This window comes from Phodopus roborovskii, unplaced genomic scaffold (assembly GCF_943737965.1).
Source record: "Phodopus roborovskii unplaced genomic scaffold, PHOROB, whole genome shotgun sequence".
NCBI classification, from domain to species: domain Eukaryota; kingdom Metazoa; phylum Chordata; class Mammalia; order Rodentia; family Cricetidae; genus Phodopus; species Phodopus roborovskii.
In genome coordinates, this window is record NW_026126433.1 from 22,878,947 (window position 1) to 22,902,805 (window position 23,859).

Genomic DNA, 23,859 nt, shown 5'->3' on the forward strand with positions numbered 1-23,859 from the left:
TGGAAAAGTTACCAAAAAAAAAAAAAAAATCAACCTTTTCAGTATTCAAAAAAATTAACCAAAGTTGTGTAAACACTCAAAATTGAAGTGTTTAATCAAGAAAAACAAACAAGGCTGGCCAACCTCATTAAAAAGAGAAAACTTGTGACATTTTTAACTCACCCAATTCTCACCACTCACCACATCTCATCCAAACTTAAAAAAAAAAAAAATTAGTCTGGGCTAGAGAGATGGTTCAACAGTTAAGAGCACTTTTTCTTGCAGAGAGGGAAGCAGGATTTGAGTCCCATCACTCACACTGTGGTCCATAACCACCCTAACTCCAGGTCCAGAGGGTTCCAGTGCTCCTTTTTCACCTCCAGGAGGCACCAGGCATGCTTGTGGTGTACATATATATATATATATATAGCAAAACACTTCAACACATAAAATGGGGAGGGGAGGTATCCTAGAAAATTGAAAAGAGAATCCAAACACAAACACTTCAAACTCTCAGTAAAAATATTCGGGCAGATACCAAAGTGGGCAGACTAAATTTGAAGCTAATTAAAAATTCTATGTAAGAGCTGGTGAGATGCTCCAGCTAAGAGCACTGACTACTCTTCCAAAGGAACCTGTGTTCTATTCCCGGCATCCACATGGTGGCTCACAACCATCTGTAACTTCAGTTCTATAGAACTGAACCTTTTCTGGCTTTTCTGGCTCTGAAAACTCGAGGCATGCATGTGGTACACAGACATACATGTAAGCAAAACAGCTGAACACATAAAATAATACAAAAATTAAACTCTATCATTCCAAGACAGCTGCTATCATTTGACCTGGGAATTACTTGCAGGATTTGTTGTTATTTAACTGGACTTAGAATTCTCTTAGTGCAAACTTCTCCTCTCAGTGTTATTATAAACAGACTTTATTTTGTTTGTTCAGAGAGGCCACTAAATTACTTTCTGTTGCTTCTACAGTTAATCATGGTAAGCATGCTAGCTTATGGCAATGCAGAACTACAAGTCAGAAGTTCAACACAGCCTCCCTGGGTGTAAACCAAGGTGGCAACACAGATGAATTCCTCTCTGAGGAAGTAGGAGACGAGAGGCTTTTTCCTTGGCTATTCCAAATTCTAGAAGCCATCTGCATTGCTTGTCTGTGGCTTTTTTCATCTCTAATTGAAGCTGGTCATACCAGTGTAAGATTACACATAATGCTTCCACCTTTAATATCCTCATAATTACACTAGTTCCTTCCAAATAACCAGGGGCACATCCCCTACTTAAAATAAAACTTATTAATAATCCTAATTTGATCTTCTAACTTAATTCTCTTTTAATATATGACTTCCCATAGTAACAGTTTCCAGAATCAGAAAAGGGACATTTTAGAGACCACCAGGAACTACACACTCACTACATAAACAAGGAGCAACCAGAGGCAGTGACAAGAACCACGGATGCACGAGAATAGGAGTTTAAGAATTGTCACAGTGTGTTAGTTTAAATGACTTTTCAACAAAAACTAAGATGTACAAGGAAAAGAGAGCATGACCATCCATGGATCAAGAAGTGAAATAGGTTCTTTTCTAGGAAGTCCAGATGCTGGATTTGCAAGACCACGTTTTACATTAGCTATTATCTTTTCCTAAGACCCGCCCCCTCCAAGGAGCTTAGAAGCTTCACTTGGAGAGAGCTAAAGGAAAGGAAAAAATAGCACTTTATGAAACACAAAGAGCTGATGAAGGAGTGGGAATGATTTTAAAAGTCAACTAGGAACTCCGGAGTTCCAAAATTCAACACAGGCTCAACAGCATGTCTGAGAAGCACGCTGGAAGAGAAAATAGTAAAAATAGGTCAAGTGAGATAACCCAGTTCTAAAGAAATGAAAAACAAAAGATGAAGGAAAGAGTACTAACCTTTTCAGGTGTGTAGGACATTATCAAATGTAATGGGTGTTCTCAAGAACAAGAGAGGAAATGATTCAGGAGAATTACTTGAAAAAGTGAGCTGGGTGGTGGTAGCACAGGCCTTTGATCCCAGCTCTCTGAGTTCGAGGCCAGCCTGCTCTACAGAGAGAGTTCCAGAGGAGCCAGGGTGGCCCAGAAAATCCCTGTCTCCTTATTTTTATTTTATATTTTAAAAGTATTTGCTTGGCTAACATCTGCTAACACCCACTCAAACAAGGTTTCTATATCATTTCTGTGTTTTGTTAAATAGCTCGCCTGTGGCCTAGAGAGACCCAAACAAACAAAAAGAAAAGAGAGTGGCTGAATCTTCTAAGTTGGAAGAGAGCATTTGTTTTCACATCTGATTACCTTAACATTAGTTTACATATTTGATAAGCTTAACAAACTCCAAGTTGAAACACATTTAAAAAAAAAAAAAAACCAAAAAACAAAAAACTATAATATAACCAAACTGTCTAAAACCAAAGGTAAAGGAGAAAAGGCTTAAAATCAGCATGAGTAAATGACTCATATACCAGAATCCCCAGTAAGTCCCACAGCGGTCTTCTTATCAAAATACATGGAGACAGCAGGCTAAAAATGACAGTACTGAGAGAAAATGACTATCAACAAAAAAAGTCACTTACCAGAATATCTTTCTTAACTATTTCCCTTTCCTGGGATCCTCCATGTGTGTCCTTCTTATAGTCCTCCTTTTTTATTTAGTTTCTCTGGGGTTGTGGGTAGTACCCTAGTCATTCTTTGCTTTATATCTAGTATCAACTTACTAGTGAGTACATACTATGTGTCTCCTTCTGGCTCTGGGTTACCTCTCTCAGGATGTTTTTTTCTAGAGGGGGAGGGCATGGAGTTGGGAACATGAGGGCTTGAGATGCCTGAGTTAGTGGAGGATGGAGAGGGGGAGCAATGAAAGAGATGTCTTGATAGAGGGAGAAACCAGGAGCTCGGGAAATTCCGAGGAATCCACGTGGATGGTCCTGTAAGGATGGAAAAATTTAGCCTAATTTCCCCTAGACTCTGCCCCCTAGCAGTGAGTAGGCAAAAGGTCATTCTTGACTGTTTAGGACAGGGCTGTTTATCGATAGCACCTATGAGTGAATGAGAACAGGAAATGAGCCATGCCACACTACCCAGAAGCCCTAGCGAAGGCAGACTTCCTGGGCTAAATGCAGCCTTGGATAGTTCAAATTGATTGGTACACCCTAGATGCTATGAGATAATTGGTTGGTGATGAGCGGGCTTTGTTGTAACCCTATAAAAGCTGTCTGAACCCTATACCCAGGGTTCCCAGTCCTCTACCCCATGTGGAGTATGGCTGCGGACCCCAGTGCACTGGAATATAAAAGACCTCATGCTTTTGCATCAAGACCACTTCTTGTGAGTGATTTGGGGGGGCCGCCTTTCCTGAGTAGGGGCGTGAGGGTCCACACCCTCCGCGGGTCTTTCAGTCCCAGCTAAGATTCCAAGCAAAAGCAAAGAAGATGCCTGAACTGCCTTTCCCCTATAATCAGATTAGTGACTACCCTAATTATCATCATAGAACCTATATCCAGTAATTGATGAAAGCAGATGCAGTGACCCACAGCTAAGCACTGGGATGAGCTTAGTTGAAGTTTAGTTGAAGAGAGGAAGAAGGGATCATATGAAGAAGGGGGGTGAAGATCATGATTGGGAAAACTACAGAGACAGCTGACTCCAGCTAGTGGGAGCTCACTATCCATTGATGGCTGGGGAATTCTGCATGGGAGAGAACAAAGCCCTCTTAATGTGGGTGACAGTTATGTGGCTTGATCTGTTGGAGGGCCCCTGGCAGTGTGACCACAACTTATTCTGGGTACATGAATGGGATTTTGGAGCCCATTCCTTATGGTGAGATACCTTGCTCAGACTTGATACAGGAGGAAGGGGCTTGGTCCTGCTTCAACTCTTATGCCAGATTTTGTTGACTCCTCAAGGGAGGCCTTACCCCCTCTGAGGAGTGGGTGGGGGTTGGGATGGGGAGATGTGAGAGGGAGAGAGAAAGGTAGAGAAGAAGGGAGAGAGGGGAACTGGAACTAGTATGTAAATGGAAAAAAATTAAAAATTTGTTTTGCAAAAAAATACAAAAAGAAGTCAATAGTCAGCAAATCTGTCTTTTTGGCATTTAGGATTTCCATAGGTAGTTAAAATAACAAAGTCTCAAAAAACACTCAGTGCTAGCTCATGTCCCGTAATGAGAGATAAAACTAAATTTTCAGGGCAGCAATTAATGTACAGGAATAAATTATGGACACTGGTAAAAGTAACATGACAGATAAAGATAAGAGATAATGAAAACTGTCAGTTTAGAAGGTTTTCTTATTGACTTGAAAGAAAACAACATACAAAAAAATACTAAGTTGGGCTAACTAGTAGATGATAAGAGAAAAAGGGCAATAACATAAAGGAAGGAGATGAAAAAACTACATGGAAGCAAAAATTATGCAAAAATAAATTTAAAATGCTATTGATTGAAAAATATTATTATGCTTGAAGTATATTATTCAGTTAGATGCTAGTTATAACTCTCAGTGCATACACTAAAATATATATCTCAAGAACATACACCATTGGTGACTCCTGGTCACCCTTTATTCATAAACATCCATACCCTTTAACATGAATTGAGAAAAGGAAAAATTATCTTTAATAATTAGAGACATGGATATCCTTCTATGGATAACATAACAATAAAGAGACAAACAAGAGAGAATTCTAAAGTTGACCACTAGCTACCTCCTATGCATACAGATGACCCCACCTCTATACATATTAACATACATACATACACCATAAGCACAAACACACACAACACACCCTCAGAAAGCTGAAGACCAAAGACACCTATTTAGGTATGCTCTTTGGGTGTGGTTAGCACTCCAGGCTGACAAGAAGCAAATGGATCAGAAATACCCAAAATTTTTGAATGGATTATTAGCCTTTTGTCTAGTGCCATACTATTCTGAACATGCTTGATCTTGTCTGGTTATATGCCTGAGAAAGTACAAGCCTGTCTACAAAAGTTTGTGATGGTTCATGACCTCAAGTGACAGACAGTAACATCATAAATCCATACAGTATCTACAAGGAAAACCCAATGCCTTTACCCAATATTGAAGATAAAAGTAAATACAATATAAGTTACACGGTTCCTCTGTAGCATTTAAATGAGTTAGGAGGCCATTGTTCTGTGTATGTCATCAATAAGGAGACAGCATTCCATGCCAAAGATAAGAGTATGAATTCCCTAGGCAGGAGGGTGAGTACTACTCAATTTACTGTCCTTTTATCATTTCTTTTCCTTCTTCCATACACTGCATGTAAACATCATGCCAAAACCACAGTACCTCCTTGAATCATCATGAAGTCAACTCTGTCTAGTCTCGTAGCCATTTGGGCCATAAACCAACTATTTTAAATCCTCGTTAAATCTGAGTTAGTTAAAACTGATGTTAAAATTACTTTTGTTAGTTAATCTACCTTATTCACTAATATTTGAAAATAGCAGAAATAATTTAATCTGTGCTGAAAAACATAGTTCAATAGAATCCTAACCTCAACTTGGCCATGGAGAAAGAAACAAAACAGTATCCTAGAACATTCCCAAGTCTCTCTAGGCCACAGGCGAGCTATTTAACAAAACACAGAAATGATATAGAAACCTTGTTTGAGTGGGTGTTAGCAGATGTTAGCCAAGCAAATACTTTTAAAATATAAAATAAAAATAAGGAGTCTTCCTGATATTTTTATGAGACAACTAATAAAGATGCAAGAGGGTTCCCAGCCAACAGGGAAGGCAACAACAGGCCTTTAGCATATTTGTTAAGAGTACAGTGAGAAGGGCTAGGAGCCAAACATGTGTTTTGCCAAAAAAACAGTCTTCATGCTACCATTTACAGATGTTGACTAGGAGACAGACACCAGGGTAAGACTTTCATGTGTTGTCTTTCATTTAAATCTCAAACAACCCTTGTGGCTATTCAGTATTGTCATTACCTCTTCTACCTTACAGATGAAGATGTTTAGCTTTAAGAAGATTCATATCTAAGCTAGCACCTTACAGACATTAAGTCACAAGAACCAAATTTGAAGCCCATTCTTTTATTCTACAACATTCTATTTCTTCTGGGTGTATCACCTTGGATGATTTTTTTTCCATTGGAAATAATTATGTGCAGATGAAATGAATACTTGAGTTATTAGACTTCAAATAACTACTTGTTTGTAGGAACATCTGTCTCACTTGGCAAATATTTGGGGTTTAGATATAACTTCATAGTTTGGTCTAGAGTACAAAACTTTCAGAATTATGAAACTTTGACAATCAAAAAAGACCACCTACTGAGGGCTCTTTCTATTTATAACAGACAGAATCTCTTCCTGGAAAATTCCATGAAAATGTTCCTCTTCTCATGGTCATAGCTTGGTGATCTAGTCCAAGAGACCATTCTTCCTTAATGTACTTACTTCAACTCTTGTTAATATTTTTACAATGATTGAGAAGGGAATTATCTAAGATACTTTTATGAGAAATGACAGAACTGAGAAATTGGAATACTGAATATTGAAGATCTAACATTTCATGTAACAACTGTAATGTTCATATTAAGAATATAATGTCCACCCATAAACATTGGCCAAACAAACCTTAACTAAAAGTGACTATTGGCTTTGTTAAATAAGTTAATAATGGAATAAAACTAAATGACTGCTTTTCTCTATATTTTATCAACTCTTCTTTAAATTGGTTATCACCAGAATTGAGCAAAGTATTTTAAAGGTACTCAGAGAGCAAAAAGTAAGTACAAAGAGTATCATTTCTCTCTTATTACTAGTGTATTAGCTCCTTTGAGCCCTTTATGAAATCAAATTTGTATCTATAATAATCACAGAGAGCCCAAGTCCAAATAATATGCAAGTGTTTCAATATGTACATCTTTAAGTAGTTTCTTTCAAAACCTATTTACATAGTTCTTTGAACTTCACTAGATCACCCTCTCAACCTTTGAAGTCCACTCAAAGTCTTTAATTATTAATCAATTTCTTAGAAATTCCTGTATTTTCACATCTCTAATTACTGTCATGAGTATTAATATATGCATAGTATGCAAGTTTGGAGACTCAGGCTTCCAATGGGACAGCTTTTGTTCAGATTCCTGTGACAAACATGTAGTCAAATGCTTGCTCCAGGTTAATCATTACAAGCCCACCTCATCATCATTCTCCTCTCAGGGAGATGAGCTGTTATCCAGACAAATGGGTACCACAGCAAATGGGATGCCTTAAGTTCTTGCTAGCTCTTACCTTTACATTGTAATTTGTATGAAGGAGATAGTATCATGCTCTTCTGCAGAAGTCCAGACTTTGTTTCAATAAGCCTCTGAAGAGCAAAAGCCTTCTATTCAAAGCCCTATGTCTCCCAAGTTTACAGTAAAGCTTATTAAAGCTTTGATGATGTGTTCCATAGCCACCCAAACACTTTATGAAACCACACAAAAGATCCCAAGTCCTTGGTAGGTCCAATTCACAAAATGCAAACTGTGCAAGAAGATTATAGATAAGGTGAGGCACAAATCTGAAACTTTGTCCTTATCAACAAAATCTTCCACAGAGGATTACTAATTAAGGTGATATGAATCATTTAAAAAATACTGGAGAATGGAGCAATGTCTCAGAGAGTAAAGAATTTGCCATGCAAGATGACAAATCAAGTTTGGCTCTGAAGAACCCATGCAAAAAGCTGCATGGGTGTGACAGCCCATGGACATCTCAGAGCAGGAAGACAGACACAGGGAAGCCACAGAGCAAACTGGCTAGCCAGACTGGCCTAAATGGTGAGCTCTGAGCTCAGCAAGAGACCCTATCTCAACATATAAGGTGACAAACAATTGAGAATGTCACCTACCATCAACTTTATGTTTCCATGCATACACAACAGGTACACATGCTTCTACACATGTAAGCATGCATAGATACCAGTGCACCAGACACACATGTCTATACACTAACAAAAATTTGCTTATTCTATTTAACAATCTGAAAACTAAAGATATTAGAGAAACTATAATTATAATAAGCTACATAGTATTATTCATATAGATGAAATTAACAATTTCTTTCTACATTTGCAATTTATAAAAACTACGTGTTCCCTTTCCCTCTATGCTTCCCCACAACCAGTTAAGGAAAGAGAGTCATATAAGTGCTAGTTACTGCTTGTACTCCTAATGTTTGAGAGGTAGAGATAAGTAGACCTCCAGGGATGGCTGGCTAGCTGGCCTTGCCAGGCCAGGCCAGGTGAGAGACTCTATCTCAAAAATTAAGGCAGGTTAGGAAAATGTCAATAGTGAACACATAAAATCCATATTAAATGGCTAAACAATGTGTTTAACAATCAATAATAATAGTAGAGGTCATGAAGGCATAGCAGGACATGGGAAGAGTTGGACGTGGGAGACGGAGGGATATATTGATATGAATATAAGTCTCACGTATTATGCTCAAAAAAGTCAAAATACTTAAAATACACACACACACATACACACGGTGGATAGCACAGCATAAATGATACTGGAGTTGACTCATGGCCTACTTATGTGTGCTCACACACATGTGAGCACTCCTCTGCATGCATTCACACAATGCATGCACACATACAAGAGAAAGCCATAAAGGTACTCTTACCATGCACATGCAATTGAGTGTGCTGTTGGGCTTCTCCAGCTGCATTGGTAGCCACACATGTATATCTGCCAGAGTCTTCCAAAAGAGTCTTGGCAATTTGTAGAACTCTGCCAGAAGACTGTATCTAATTGGGAACAGAAAACACAGAAGTATTTTGGTTGGATTTAAAAAACATTTGCTGAGATAGAAAAGTTCATTTAAATGTATAATGTTTAATTGTTGTTTTATATCTTAGTTAATTTAAGAGCCAGATCACTTCATTATGCATAAGAAAATAGGTTAATTTGTCTTAAAAATGTATTCTTATGCATTAGAAGACACTAAATAAAATAACTTAAGGCTGACCTGCTGGTATAGCCATAAAATCCCATTGAATAAAAGACATTCACACTGGACTATAAAGCATGTGATGAAAATTTAAACTCTCTGGACAAAAACAAAAACAAAAACAAACAAACAAAAAAAACATGACCATGTTTATGTAACACTTCATAAATGGCTTTAAGGCAACAATGATTTTTGATGAAATTGTCATAGGAGCCAGAAAAACTGTAAAATTTATAAAATATGAATAATAGGAATGCTGATAAATTCTTGCTTTCTCCTCATTCCTCTTTTAAATTCATGGAAACCTGGCCTCTGCCACTTAAAGCTGGTGAATCAGAGGTCATTATTTATTCTGATCATTCCAAAGTCACCAGTCATCCGGTCACAATGTTCTGTGTACATTGTCTCTCCTACCACACACAGCATTGGGTGTCCTGACTTATTGATGGTCTGTACTCACAGGGCATTAAGGAGAGCATATTCCTCAGCCTTCACTTCCAGGCTCTCCTAGGACATTATGTTACACAACCTGCTTCCTTTTTCTGCTGCACAAACAGGGAACTTAACTCTCTGGAGTTTACATCCAATCCCATGACTTGGGTGAAAAACCCTAAGCACATATCTAAATTTATAGCCTCAGCCCCTGCTGGTCTCCTGAGCTCTACACTCATATTTCTAGGACAGGTTAACACATGAACTATCCAGAACTAAGTTCATAAATTACTCCCTCATATTACTAAAACTGACTTGCTATTGCATTTTCCCAATCTTGCTTAATGGCACCCACAATTTTTCCAGTCATCAAGGTTTTGGCACCCAATTTGACTTCTATTAATTCTACCACAGCCATGCATCTCCAAGCCCCTGTTTTCCACCTCCACCACCACTGTGGGATTGTGATGGCTTCTTAACTGATGTTCCAGTGTCTCCAGCCTCCCCAGTTGTTAATCTGTCTTGTACACTGTTGCCAGAATAGTTTATTTAAGATGGAAACTTGACCCTTTCCCCAGTCTCCTTTCAAACCTCATTCATGGCTCCCCACTTTGCCCAGGAGGAAATCTGAACTCATCATAGCCTTCCAGGCTTACCACATTCTGACCCCAAATGATCTCTTCATGGTCTCAAGTGAATTCCCAGTTAACCTATTTTCCAGTCAAGCTGCACTAAACATGCTAATAAGCAACATATCCTTGTATTTATTTTCATCCCTACAATTCTGCATCTGGCTTTTAATGTCACAACTTCTAGACATTCTGCACTACCCTTTACTTCTTTATTCTTAGGGTTAATGTATTTGTGCCCAAAGTTTGAAAAACAAACAGTGTGCCAATAGTTTTTATCATTATGTTGATCTCCACAGCCATTTGCAATACCCTAGTGACATGTCCCCCATCTACACCAGTGTACCTTCAACTGATGGGAACTCCAGAAGACTGAAATTAAAATCACAAACTTGCCTTATGCTCTTCCATAGTGTCCCATATCATTGGTGGTCCGTGTCATCCATGTAATTATAGTCTCAGGAGTTTCTCTTACATACACAGCCATCATCTTTAGTAAACTATCCTTCATCAATCTACAATGACTTAACTATTGCACCAAAATATCCTCTTTTCTGTAACAAGCATATAGTACTAAATTTCTACCTCTGACTCCTGGAGTACTGCATATTGGTTCTAAATGTTTTTACATATATACTCTTGGCCTACCAACTTAACTTTTCAGAAAGAATACAAGTAAATTCAGTCATGTACCATATAGCAGTGATTTAGCCAACGGTGGATCGATCCTATAGCTGATGAGGCTTACTATCTAGTCCAGTTGTATCCTAGGCCATGCCATCTAGGTTTTGTGGAAGAGTAGTACAAATTTTATACATTGATGAAAGTGCTGGATAAGTATTATCTCTGGCTAAGTATACTCATTGTAAAGTAGTACATAACTATATTTAATATATACCTGGTCATGCCACTCCTCTCTTAAAATTATTTTTCCCCCAATTGCTTTTGTAAAGATAAAATAATTAGTATTTTATAAGTACTTACTACTGCCTCTCCACTTCTGTATGTCACCAACCCCTCTGCCTTTCCTATCTTCCTCAGTCCACTCCCTGGCTTTCATCTCTAATGTGTTTGCCTGTACACACACTCTCGGTAGTGCTGATTTCTTTTCCACTGGACTACATGTGTTCTCCAGAGCTCTACTCAAAGGCTTTCCTTAGACATCTTGCACCTCTTTATAGTCTGTCATTACTATACTCATTAAATTTTAAATGTTTGTGTGACCAACTGATAAATATCTCTCTCCAAGGTAAACAATCCTTTATCTGCATCATATTTGAAGCCTATTTACTAAGTTTTCTTTCATACAGAGGTGTGAGATCAGTTATACCAGATGTGGAGCAGAATTAGTAACAAACATAAATATGTATGTATGTGTGTATACACACACACACACACACACACACACACACACACATAATTTCTATTAGGAAAAGAACTCAAGACACATCTTATATTGAAAACTTACAAGTAAAATTCAAGATACCATTTAATTAACTTGATCCTACAAGAAAAATGTATTAATTCTGTGCTTTTTAATTGTACTAGAGATTGAAACCTAGGCCTTGTGAGTGCTATGCAATCACCTTACCACGGAGGTGCATCTCTAGCCCTTTCTTTGTGCTGTTATGTTATTTTGAGACCGGAATTCATTAACTTGCTTAGATTAGGCTCAGACTTGCTCAGTAGCCAAGGTAGACCTGAACTATAATCCTCCTGCCTCAGCTTCCCAAAATAGCTGAGTATACTGGCCTATACCACCAGATTTGGCTATTTCTGATTTTTAAGTGCATCAGATAGGGTACCTGGGTTAGAAATCTGTCATCTATTCGTCTGTTTACCTAGTTTCTAATTCTTTAAATATTAAAACATAATTAAATGCCAGACAGCACAGTCAGCACATGATACAGAAACAGGTTTTTTTTTTGTCATTTATAAGATATCAATTTTTGAAGTCATGAATCAAAACAATTATAGCAACTCCAATATGAAAAGCTGTGTCAGCAGGGATTTTTAACATTCCGTTAAGAAATTAAGGAAAACATATTTTAACAAAATCTCTGCTAAATCTGTTCTATAGGAAAATCTGTAATTAAGAAATAGTTAGATGAAAGGATTAGCAAGAGCTATATGGCTGTCTTAGTGTGGACTCAGTGTCTTATACTCACTCTGAGGTTTCCTTGGGCAGTGTTCACAGGCTGGTCATCTTTCAGCCATGTGATGGACGGGTTTGGAATGCCATTGGCTATGCATTGCAATGTCACTGGCTTGTATCTCACCACAGTCTTCTCAGGAAGGTCTGAGGACTTGATTGTTGGAGGAACTAGATGAAAAGAAAGGAGAGACAGAATGAAAACCACAATCAATGATGTCACATGTCTAAATGGGCAACACAAAAGGACTCCAGTGTTTAGATAAAGAAAACTCTGGAGCATAAAGTTGGGGTATGTGTGGAGGATAGATCCAAGAGGAGGTAGAAGGAGGAATTGGAGTGTGTGTGATCAAGTTATATGCATGCATAAAATTCTCAAAGGATTAATAAAAACATACTTAAAATACATTTAAGGAATGTAAAAAATAAATTTTAAAAAGTGCCCAAAAAGTAAAGAAAAATATATTTAAAGAATCCAAAACTTTAAAGTTAAAAAAAAGAATGTATTTCACAAACAATGAAACAACTTCATCTTGTGTTTAATTTATAATTTTTAGTCATTTTGGATACCACTCATTCTTAGTTTTGAGTCTTTAATTATTTGAACAGCCAAAATGACCATATGGTTCCTGCAACGTAACATGTATGTTTGGCTCAAACCCATTGGCTTATTCTCCCAGTTGATAATTACCATCCATTTCTCTGGAATGACCTCAATAAACCAGTGCCAAATTCAAGCAGTATTTATGCACAGGACTTTGTCCCTAGTAAGGCTGACTGAACCTCGGGTCATAAGGTGATTGGAGCTGGGCTTGCCAGATTCTCTCTCAAGAATCTGGGATTCAAACTGTGGAGTAGATTTGTCTGTATTCTATCATGGGGCATGGGAAAAAAAAAAAACAATTTAAGAGACTCCACAGGGTCAGAGGAAAGAATGGAGCAGATGTCTGCAGACTCTGTTCCTGTGCACTCCAAATGCCTCTTCTGTTTCTGCTTCCAGTCCCTTCCTTCTCAAGTCCTGCTGGCAAGTAGGACACATAGTGCCCTGGCAGAGATTTGCTCTTGTCATTAGATTCATGGTCATAACCTTATTGTGCCAGTTCTGCGAATGCACTTATGTTCCTGGATCCCACAGTTATACCCTAAGCCTTGCTCCTGGAAAACACTGTCCAGAATCACTGTGATTTGGGTCAAATCCTTAAAGGTTGACATAACCCATTCACTTGGATGCTTTGCCTTCCTCTTCTATCACAGTCTAGCTCTCTCTTCACTCTCTGACACAATGTAGAATACACTTGCTAACACTTGACTATTGTCTAATCTTATTCACATGATACTTTGGGTGAATCTCTGCATCAGAAAATAATGTAAATCTGTTATTATTTAACTACGGTCACCCTTTCCTCATTACACAACTCAAGATTTCTGTCTGCTCCTATCTGAATTAGATAATGAATAAAGGCAGAATAGATTAAAATGCTGTGCACCCATCCCTTCCTTGGCATACCATGAACCGTCACTTCAAACTCCTTCCTGTGGTCCCCTGCAATGTTCATTGCCACACACTGGTAAAGGCCTGTGTCTGACACTTGAGCCTGAGCAACAACCAGTTTGCGTCCATTGAGTAAGATCTTGAATCCATCTCTTTCATCAATTAGCTGACCACCTTTTAGCCATCTGTAGAGAAAGGCAATAATAAATCTAGATACACATTGCAAATGAGAAATTTCCTAGAGGTTATTTGTTGTGTTATACTTATTCTCTACTATGCATTCACCTAATCTCCTGATTAATCGCTCTGTGAAACAGGATGTAGAAGAGAAGTAAAGAGGAAGCATGGTCTCTCAGAGAGGTTGGAATACAGCTGGAACTCGAGGACTCTCTAATGAGCTCATTATCTTTCTAATACGTTTAGGTTACAGAAAGGGACAAATGAAATTATTCTCTGTGATATTTAAATAATGTTAACCAACAAAATGCAAATGAGCTTCCAATGTTTGCAAATCAAATATTGAAACCAGAGTTTTATAGTTCTGTGGGTTATCACTTTATAATGTGTGAACTGTAGTCAACCAACCATTCTTTCGCATGCCTCATACCATTTTGGAAATGAGAATTTTATATTCCGTAATGCTTTGAGAATGTAGGAAGGAAACAAACCAGACAAGACTTAAGCATGCTAACCTCCAATATTTCTGTTATTCTTTTTATTTTGACAGTCTTGTCACACATGTCAGTGCCTCAGGGAGGTCTAACATTAATAGTGCTGAATAGTCTATATCTTTTGGCTGAAAATATAATTTCTAAGACAATACAAAAGATTTTCTCCAGACCATATGCTGGGAATCCCGGGTATGAACTTGGCCAGTGTCCATAGACCTGACCAGTATTAATAAAACTTGCTTCAAATTTGGCTCAAAAATAAAAGATTTTCTCCAATTGTGCCAATATGTGTATTTTTTTGAGAACCAAGTAGCGGTCGCCTTATATATAGACTATATCTTTTCAAAGAGGAATATGATTTTTGTATTGACACCCCTCAATGTCAAAATCTTTCAGGAAAACTCCAAAATACTTGTATTAAAAAGTGAGAGAGGTATTTAGAAGACATACCAAAACGCTTACATGATAGTTGGTGGGGGAGAGCCTGTGACCTGGCAATCTAGCTCCAGTAAGTTATTTGCTATTACAATGAAGTAAGATGTTTCATCTCCTCCTTCCACAGCTGGTGGCACTAGAAAGAAAGAAACAAAAAGGAAGAGGTAGCAGGCAAAGAAATGTTTATAGAGATTAATCCACCCTGACATCTCAGTAGTAGCTTAGGATATTGATGTTTTTCATAGTTTAATACTCAAAGGGATTTGAAATTGTAAATGCATTTCCCAAAAGTATTTGCCATGATAAATATACTCTGTCACCACAAATTTTCTCTGCTACACAATATCTTGCCATAGATTCTGTGCTAGTGTAAAGTTTACTCATGTTTTATATTGTTTCTTTTCATAGTAACATCCATTTAGGAATCTTCTGCCTGCTCTCTTTGGAGGGATATTTTGCTCAGCCTAGATATGGGAAAGGGGAGGGGCTTGGTCCTGCCTCAAAGTGAAAACAAAGAGATACATTTAAATAGCAATATATTAATAACTCTCTAGAAGATTCGTTTGAAAAAAATTTGTATGTTTCCAATATAATTTCCTCATAGGTCTTTGGGGACACATGGGAATCTTTGTATCTATATATATTAAAATTAAGAATGCTAAAAAAAATTTAAAATCTTCTGGTTGCGATTACAGAGTCTCTGGACAAGGTCCAGAGAGTATGATCTGTGGTCTGACACAGTGCTTATGACAAAAGAATACCTAGTAACTTGCTGCAGCCAGCATTTGAAAGAGTTATGAAAATACTCTTGAAAGAACAAAGCACATTTATCAAAACCCGTGGAAGAGTTACATGAGGTTCAGATCACAGGGCTCTATTGAGAAACCCACCACTTGAACAGACTTGAAAAGCTCACTGCACCTGAACTGAAACTGCATTATTACTACATGACCTAAGATGTGTTCAATAATCCAGTGCTGCGAATCTGGCAATCCAGAAGAGCCATCCTTACTTACCTAAGACTTCAACTTCATATTTGATTTCCCTTTCTCCTGCCACACTGGTAGCCACACATATGTATTGTCCCCGGTCAACTTCTAGGGCACTCAAGATTTCGAGTGTCTTCCCTCCAGCTTCTATGCGGATGTTGTCACTGGCTTTCACAGGCACACCATCTTTTAACCAAGTAAGAACTGGAGGAGGGTTGCCAGCAGCTTTACACTCCAGGATCAATGACTGACCAATAACAACTTGCTTATTTGAAGGAGTGACCAAGTCACCTTCAATTATTGGAGGAACTAGGAAGAAAAGCAATGGTAATATGTCAGGTAATTCTTTTCCCAGTCATAAAAGAACATCTTAAGTAAATAAAGGGGGAATGTTTTTCTCACATGCTTTGACTACAGAAACTTCTTACATGCCTGTTTCCTTCCAACCTAGTGAGGAAAGAATTTCTTGGTTCAATAGATCTATAACTATATTAATTATTCTGAGGTGCTATGGATTTTCAGGCCAAGACAAAGATCAGAGACAGATCTTAATACTAACCATTGCTTTATCTTAGTGCTAAGAGCCAAATGGTTGAAATACTCTAAGTCCCATGGTGGGAGAGTTGGTTAAGGAACAAACTAAGTTTTGCTAATCTTAGATTTTGTAAATATTTTTTCCAGATTATAACTAACTCTTCCAATTCTTACCTATATACAATGAAAAAAAAAAACCCTCCGACCAAGACTTCATATGTAAGGTAGATATCAATGTACTAAAAAGGCACTCAGGTAAGATATCTATATATCCTTACCATAGATGTCAACATGGAATGATTTTGAAGCCGTTCCAGCAATGTTGGATACATGGCATGTATATGTTGCTGTATCAGAGACCTGTGCTCTTGGAATGTGAAGAAATTGTCCTTTATCAATATAAAGTGCTTGTGTACTGGAAATGACTACCTGGCCATCTTTATACCAGGTAATGCTTGGCACTGGAAGTCCCCGGGTCTCACATTCCAGTTTAACCATGCTGTTGAGTAATGCTGATATTTCTGTGGTAACGTTCCCTCCTTTAATAGTAGGTGGAACTACAAAAGATTTCAAAACAAACACAAGTTTAGCATCTGCATTGTGCTGTAATTGCTGTGATAGCTAAAATTCTTAGTTCAACATAAATGCATATTGATGGCAGGAAGTCTGTATCCTCTACAGATGTTTACTTCCCTCTCTGATCCACACAGTCTCTATGCCCTTCCTGTTCCAGCTTTCAGTAAAACAGTCACATCACAGCTTCAGTTTCAATAGCTCATAGGATAGACCACATTGGAGTAACTAAGCAAGTCAGCTTCAACAACAACAAAAAAAAAGCAATCCAAACCAAACTCTCAATTAAAGTAGGCACATTAAGTTTATAAATTATGTCAAAGGAGCAAAAATGTCAGACATGGCAAAATCTCATGTTCTCCTCTCCTGAAATATAGAAACACATCTGAATGTGGAGTTCATTCTTTCTTGCTAGTATTAGTTTGAACTGCCAGGAGTCCATTCCTTCAGCTGTACATATCTAGTTGGCTATATGGATAGTCTCCACTACTCCACAGCTTTGTGCCTGGCTTCTCAGGCCACTGAGGACTGGACTTTTGGGGAAAAAAAAACTTAAGTTGCTTAATCTCAGCTACAACATGATTCTTGCAAGGTCACAGTACAATTGAAGCAATTTGAAAGTCAAATGGCATGTCTCTGCAGTTGAGTGTCTTAGCACAATTTTAATAAGCTTTCATGGTTTAGCAAAGGGTACTTTGTAGAATTTTCTTCTTTTGATTACCCTAGGGCTCCTGGTGTTGAGAGAGAAAGCATTGAGGTGTGTTGTTCCTCTCATCACATGCTACTACAGGGAACTGATGTGAGCACGACTTGCTGATGACATCATCATGAATACCCTGGCTATGGGTAGTTTTCCAAGTTTCCATGCTAGGAAGATGCCCCTCCCCCCACAATTCCTAGCCCGTGTGAATGACATAGGCAGCTATGTTTTATTTTCCTGGCAAGGAAATAACTTCATACTGCATTTGGAATTCTACATGGAATTCCTACCCACTTTGTATATATAATTCATTTATTTCTATCATTATGAAGTTTTAAAAATTTGTACTATACTTAGGGATATAACCAATACTACATTAAGTTAGCCAGTTTGGACCACCCGAGCTCTCTTAGTTAGTTCCTTTGATATACCCACTTCATCTTATTTTATCTTTGTACTTCCTTAATAGAGTGTCCTGCTATGCCACATTCATCTTATGTAACCCTGAACATCTCTAGGAGCCATGGGTTCTTTTAGTGGAAAAGGAGATTGATTAGAAAATAAAATGCTGGTGCTAATAGAATCTTCACATTTTCTGGTAATCTTCCTGAGAATTGCTTCAGAGGAACAGACACAACCCATGTCATGGCTAGTAATATTTAGGAGTGAATTTGATAGTGGAATCATTTTCCTATAAGTACATTTACTTTAAAGTTAGGGACTATCCAACATTCAAACAGGCCAGGGGACGTTGAGTTAAGACTGCTAAATGTTTTGTTGGAATATAGTCAAACTCATTCATTTATTTATGTATTGGCCATGGCTACTTTCATTGAATAGCAATGAAGTAGTTGCAAAAATTACTCATGTGGTATGATAATTGCTTCGATTGCTGCAAAGTATATCATAAATTTAGTGACAAACTTGTATCTTTCTAGAATTTCAAGTGCCATGCTAGTAACAGTACATGTTTAATTTTGTCATCAGTGCATGTCCCTCACTACAAAACAGTAAGGGAGGAGTAGCACAGTGTAACGTTTCTTTTGCTATAAAATTAAAGGGCAGAGCATTACATATACTGTGATAGTACCATAGCTCTTAAAGCATAGACATTAACAGTCTAAGCACACATTCCAATATTCCTATTTCAAAGGAAGGCAACAATTTGAAATATTAGAATCTGCAAAATGGAATGGTTCAGCCTAACAATTTCTTTACAAAAATCAAAATATAAAAAGGAGACTAAAACAAAGGAAGTTTCTAAGTAGCACATTCACCAGCAAACAAGGTCATTTTTAATGGTGATAAAATGAAATTAACTATGAGTGTAACCGCTGAAGAAATATAGCCAGAGACAATCAGTCTGTTGAGGATTACCAGCTCTTCAGTGAAAATAACCCAATAGCTGATGACTCTTGGGGCAATATGAATAGTCAGTTTTAAAGGACAACATATTCTCTAAATAGTCTTGCCTTTGACACTCTTGACAGATGCTACCAATGCTAAGCTGTTTGGGCTTATCTGTGAAATCAGTGCAAAGTTTCACAAATGTGAAGAATTGCTGTCTAAGAACAATCTGTACAGAACCAAAGTTGACGACAACAACAAAATTTTCTCAGTGAAGTGCGAGCAACACCAGCTCAAGTTGAATTTGCTAAGATTTGTCACAACTGATGAGGATAAAAAATATATGAAGTAAGAAAAGAATTAATGAAGTATTCAGAGCTTGAAGATGTGATGTTTAAACATTTGTGCTCTGTGACTATTACTTCTTCTTTGTGCAGAATGGCTGTGTGTTAATGATCCCCTAGTGTCAATACTGTGTTTCATTTGTTGTTACTGATATGAACATAATGAGTCCCATGACCACTTCTTAGAAGCAGTGTAAATTTTTATGTTCATTTAGTGAGTCCAGGGCTGACCCTGAAGTTTTTACTGAATGAAAAGAGTCATGCTCAGAAACTGTTATTAGATATTGAAGAGCTAGGGAAATTTGTTTTACTTCAAATGGTGCTTTCAATTTAAAATTACAACACAAGACATTAAATATGCAAATTAATATTGTAGTTGTATTTGGTTCTTTCAAGTAGTGAAAGGCTACTTAACACATTTCTCGGGCTGTGAAAAGTTCAAACCAGAAGTCAAACCTTTATTCACCCACAAATTTTTATCTTCTGAGCCTAAACAACCATTCTATCAATGTTTGATATAAATGTGTAAGTTTCTATATTCAGGATGTTCCATTTATCCTTGCAACAGAACCTTCCATATAGCTTTCAAGTAGAATTGATTAATTGCCTATTTGTAATGGCATGTTGAAAGCAAATAATAAAAGAATATACTCTGTAAAAATCATGTTAAAAATTAAGAGCTGTATTGAGCAGAACCTATCTATTGGAACACATTTTCAAAAGGACAACAGAAAAAACTCATTACCAATAACCAATAGTAACATATGAATGTCTGTCATCAACTGGATGACAGGGAAAAAATAGGCCTATTTAATAATTTTGGGCTTATCTTCCCAACTGCCCCCCACAAGAGATTTTTGTATTGCTTGAACTTGTGCAGACCCTGTGTATGCTGTCACAATTGCTCTAGAGTCACAAGTGCAACTGCTCTATTCTGTCCAGAAAACACTATTTCTGGAAGTTATCTACCACCTGTGGCTTTTACTATCTTCCCACCCTCTCTTTGGGGAAGATCTCTGAGTCTAATGGGGAGGAGTGTGACATATACATCTCACTTAGTGAAGATCACTCCACAGTTTGTATTTTCTGTATGCTGTCCTACTGAAGCTCACTCTACCGGTTGTCATCGGTTGTATACAGCTTCTATGAAAAGGGTTGAGAGATGTGTTGATCTATGGGTACAGCATGTTTTAATACTATGTCTACTTAGCATGGGCATGGGGTTGGATTCCATTGATTAGAGTAGGCCATATATCCAAACAGAAAGTGGTTGGTTACTCCCATGATGGTTGTGCCACTGTTGCACAATGGGTATATCTTGTCAGTTAATGTAACTGGCCAGGTTCACAACTGAGTGACAATGATAACTACACCTTCCAGCATCATAAAAGATAGCTAGTAGGGATAAAACTTCCAGGACAGTACCAGGTTGATCCATCCATGTTCTATGAATCAAGTATAAGGTGTCTTCAGCAATATAGGCTTACCATGAAATTTTGGAGCGTAACCAAGAGCCTATAAAGTTTAGGGTGGTAACCCATTGACCAACAATTCAAAAAGAAATAACCCATTTTTAGAAGTAGGATTTTTATTTGCTAGCATGTGGTGCTTAGCTAGGTATTGTCTTCTTATTGTAGGATAACTCCATTTAAACTCTTTTATGTATGCATAATCAAATTTAGAAAGCTACTACATTAGTGTGTTTCTATATGGATTTTCCCCATTCTTTTGCTTATTCAAATGCAATGTTCATGTTCTTTTCTATTGTTTTTCATCCTCGTGTGATGATATGAGCATGTAAGGAATGGGAACAGTCAATTTTAGGATGAATTATACTCCCAATTTAAAATCTGCATACACATTAATCACAGGTACTTAGAGTATAGCATTTGTAATTTTTCCATTTTGTGACAGTCACATTTTCACAAATTAAATAAAGTTATCCTAAGGCTACCCACTTGAAGGCATAAGGGATCTTGCTAGAAAGAAAGTGTATGGCTTCCCAAATTAGAATACTAAGAGCTTCTCAATACCACAATGCCTTTCAATCAGACTATCCCAGAAACCCTCTCTTCTGGATGCCCAAGGGCATTACACAGAGTGAACATGAGGATTTGAAGTGAATAAATCCAAGTCCCACAAAAATAGAAGTATTATTGAAGTTCCAAACTGTATTCATAACAGATCCTGGCAACAATACAACAGCCTGGGAAGGCATGGTGCTTGCTGTTTCAAAGTCTGGCTCTGGTAGGACAGCAATGGTGGTAATAATGCTTTTGTTTAACTTGGCATCTATATAGCTAATATTTCAGTGATGGTACTTATATAAAGGACATGTCTTGTCATGACTGATTTCCCCAGTAAGCTTCTGTTTTTACACATAAATGATCTAAAAATCTGCTTTAAATACTATTTCTTTGATTCCAAAAAGATATTAAAATTTGAAATAGACACCTTGTTTTAAAAGTCTGTTGTTAAATGCAGTTATTAAATATAAATCAAGCTAAACTTGAGCTAGGTGTGGTGGCATATGCCTGCAATCTCAACACTTAGTAATGAGAGGCAGGAGGATCACCATGAATTTCAGGCAAACTTGGCCTAAGAGTGAAACCCTGTAAGAAACAAAGAAAGAAGGAAGGAAGTGAGCTATATATGTGATATTGCAATGGTATTGCTAAATAGTCAATGATGAAAGACATGTATTGAACCCTCACTAACAGCCAGATAAAACTTCCCTCACATTTTATCCTCATAGTAACACTGTTATATGGACACTATTATTAATTTAAGAAAGCAGAAATTCTGAGAGGCAAGGAAATCCATATGATTTCACAAAGCTGGTAAATGACAGAGCTTGTGTTCAAACACAAGTTCATCTGCTTCTAAAGTCCACATTCTAATTAATTACTGAAACTGCTATTCAATAAAAGCATAACTTAAACCACATATGTAATTTTTAAATTTCTAAAGGCCACGTTGAAATTATATAAAGAAATTAAAGAAAAAAATTAAGAATACATTTTACTTAGTCCAACATATCCAAAATGTAAGTTAAGAATAAATCATAAAGTTATTAATTAGCTATCACATAAAAAGTTTTCACACCACCATTGATGCCTGGGATACATTTTATCTTTAGAGTATCTCTCAGGCTCACTAACCACACATGACTACGGGCTACTATAGTTTACTATCAGACCCTTAAATCATTTGGACATTATGTCTTTAGAGCTGTCTGTATTAGACATCTAAGTGGAGGTGTGCAAAGAAGAAGTCTGTTGTTATAAAATTTAGAATCCTTAACAATACATTTCTAACAAGTAAAACCTTATAATTAAGCAAATACCAAACTGTGATAAGTAATATTAATTCCCCATGGAGGGATACTCCCTTAACCTAGAGGCAGGAGGGAGGGCCTAGTCCCTACTCCAATGACTTGACAGATTTTGATGACCCCTCCTGGAAGGCATCACCCTACCTGTGGAGAGGGGGGACGGTGGAATGGGATGGGAGGGTGGGGGGTTTAGGAGGATGGGAAAGAGGGAGGCGGGAGGGAGGGGAACTGGGATCGTATGTAAAATAAAAAAAAAAAAACTAAAAAAAAAAAGAAAAAAGGAAAAAGAAAATGAATCAGTTCAAAATAATAAAACCTCAGTGACTGCTTTGGATTGGGAAGATCCTGATCAGAGGCTACTGAAGTTTATGAATCTCTCCTTGAGTGCTATACACTCTGTGAAAAGGATTACGATAGTGCAGTGAGTAGAGCCTTGTTAAGAACCACTAATATAGAGTTAGATTCTTTTCTACTGTGTAAGTTGTTGTGTCTGTGGCATAACATTCATGTGTGCAGTTAACAGCTCCCTCCTTTAAAAAAAAAAAATGACTCTGACAGTCACCTTAATTGGTGATTGAAATATTTAGTGAAAATGAGGCTTACATATTTTGGCACTTTAAATGAGAATGGCCCTGATAGGCTCAATATCTGATTGCTTGTTTCTCATTTTGGAGAGTTGTTTGGGAAGAATTGGGAGGTGTGGCCTTGTTAGAGGAGTTGTGTCAGGGAGAGTGGACTTTGAAGTTCAAAAGCCCATGTTATTCCCAGTTTGCCCTCTCTGCACTTATTGCTGAAGACACCTTATACTTGATTCATAGAACATGGATGGATCAACCTGGTGCTGACCTGGAAGTTTTATCCCTACTATCTTTTATGATGCTGGAAGGTGTAGTTATCAGTGTCACTCAGTTGCCATTATCTCTGCCCTCTCTGCCATTATCCCCTGCCTGCTGTCGCGCTCCCTGCTGTGATGGCTATGGACTCTGACCCTCTGTAACTATAAGGCCCAAATTAAATATTTTCTTTTATAAGATGCCTTGGTCACTGTTTTGTCACAGCATTGGAGAAGAAACTAAGACACATTATTTCCAGTAGAGACTCCATGGGAATAAATAGAACACCATATGCCATTAAAAGTATTACTGCATGGTCAGGATAAAAATCAAGATGGAATAAAAATATAGCAATAGAATTGCTGGCATACTAGTTGTTTTGGTGTGTTTCATACATTTATACACTTC

At 37.5% G+C, this 23,859-nt stretch overlaps 1 protein-coding gene across 1 annotated transcript in view; it reads right to left on the bottom strand.

The window, feature by feature from the left end:
- Hmcn1 (hemicentin 1) overlaps positions 1-23,859 on the bottom strand; it is a 429,789-nt gene that overhangs the window by 145,559 nt on the left and 260,371 nt on the right. Inside the window, exons 31-36 of the mRNA XM_051185954.1 lie at positions 16,599-16,877; positions 15,814-16,095; positions 14,825-14,933; positions 13,707-13,876; positions 12,216-12,370; positions 8,660-8,783 (exon numbers count right to left, since the gene is read on the bottom strand). Coding sequence (XP_051041911.1) covers positions 8,660-8,783; positions 12,216-12,370; positions 13,707-13,876; positions 14,825-14,933; positions 15,814-16,095; positions 16,599-16,877 — 1,119 coding nt within the window. The remainder of the gene's footprint in view (positions 1-8,659; positions 8,784-12,215; positions 12,371-13,706; positions 13,877-14,824; positions 14,934-15,813; positions 16,096-16,598; positions 16,878-23,859) is intronic.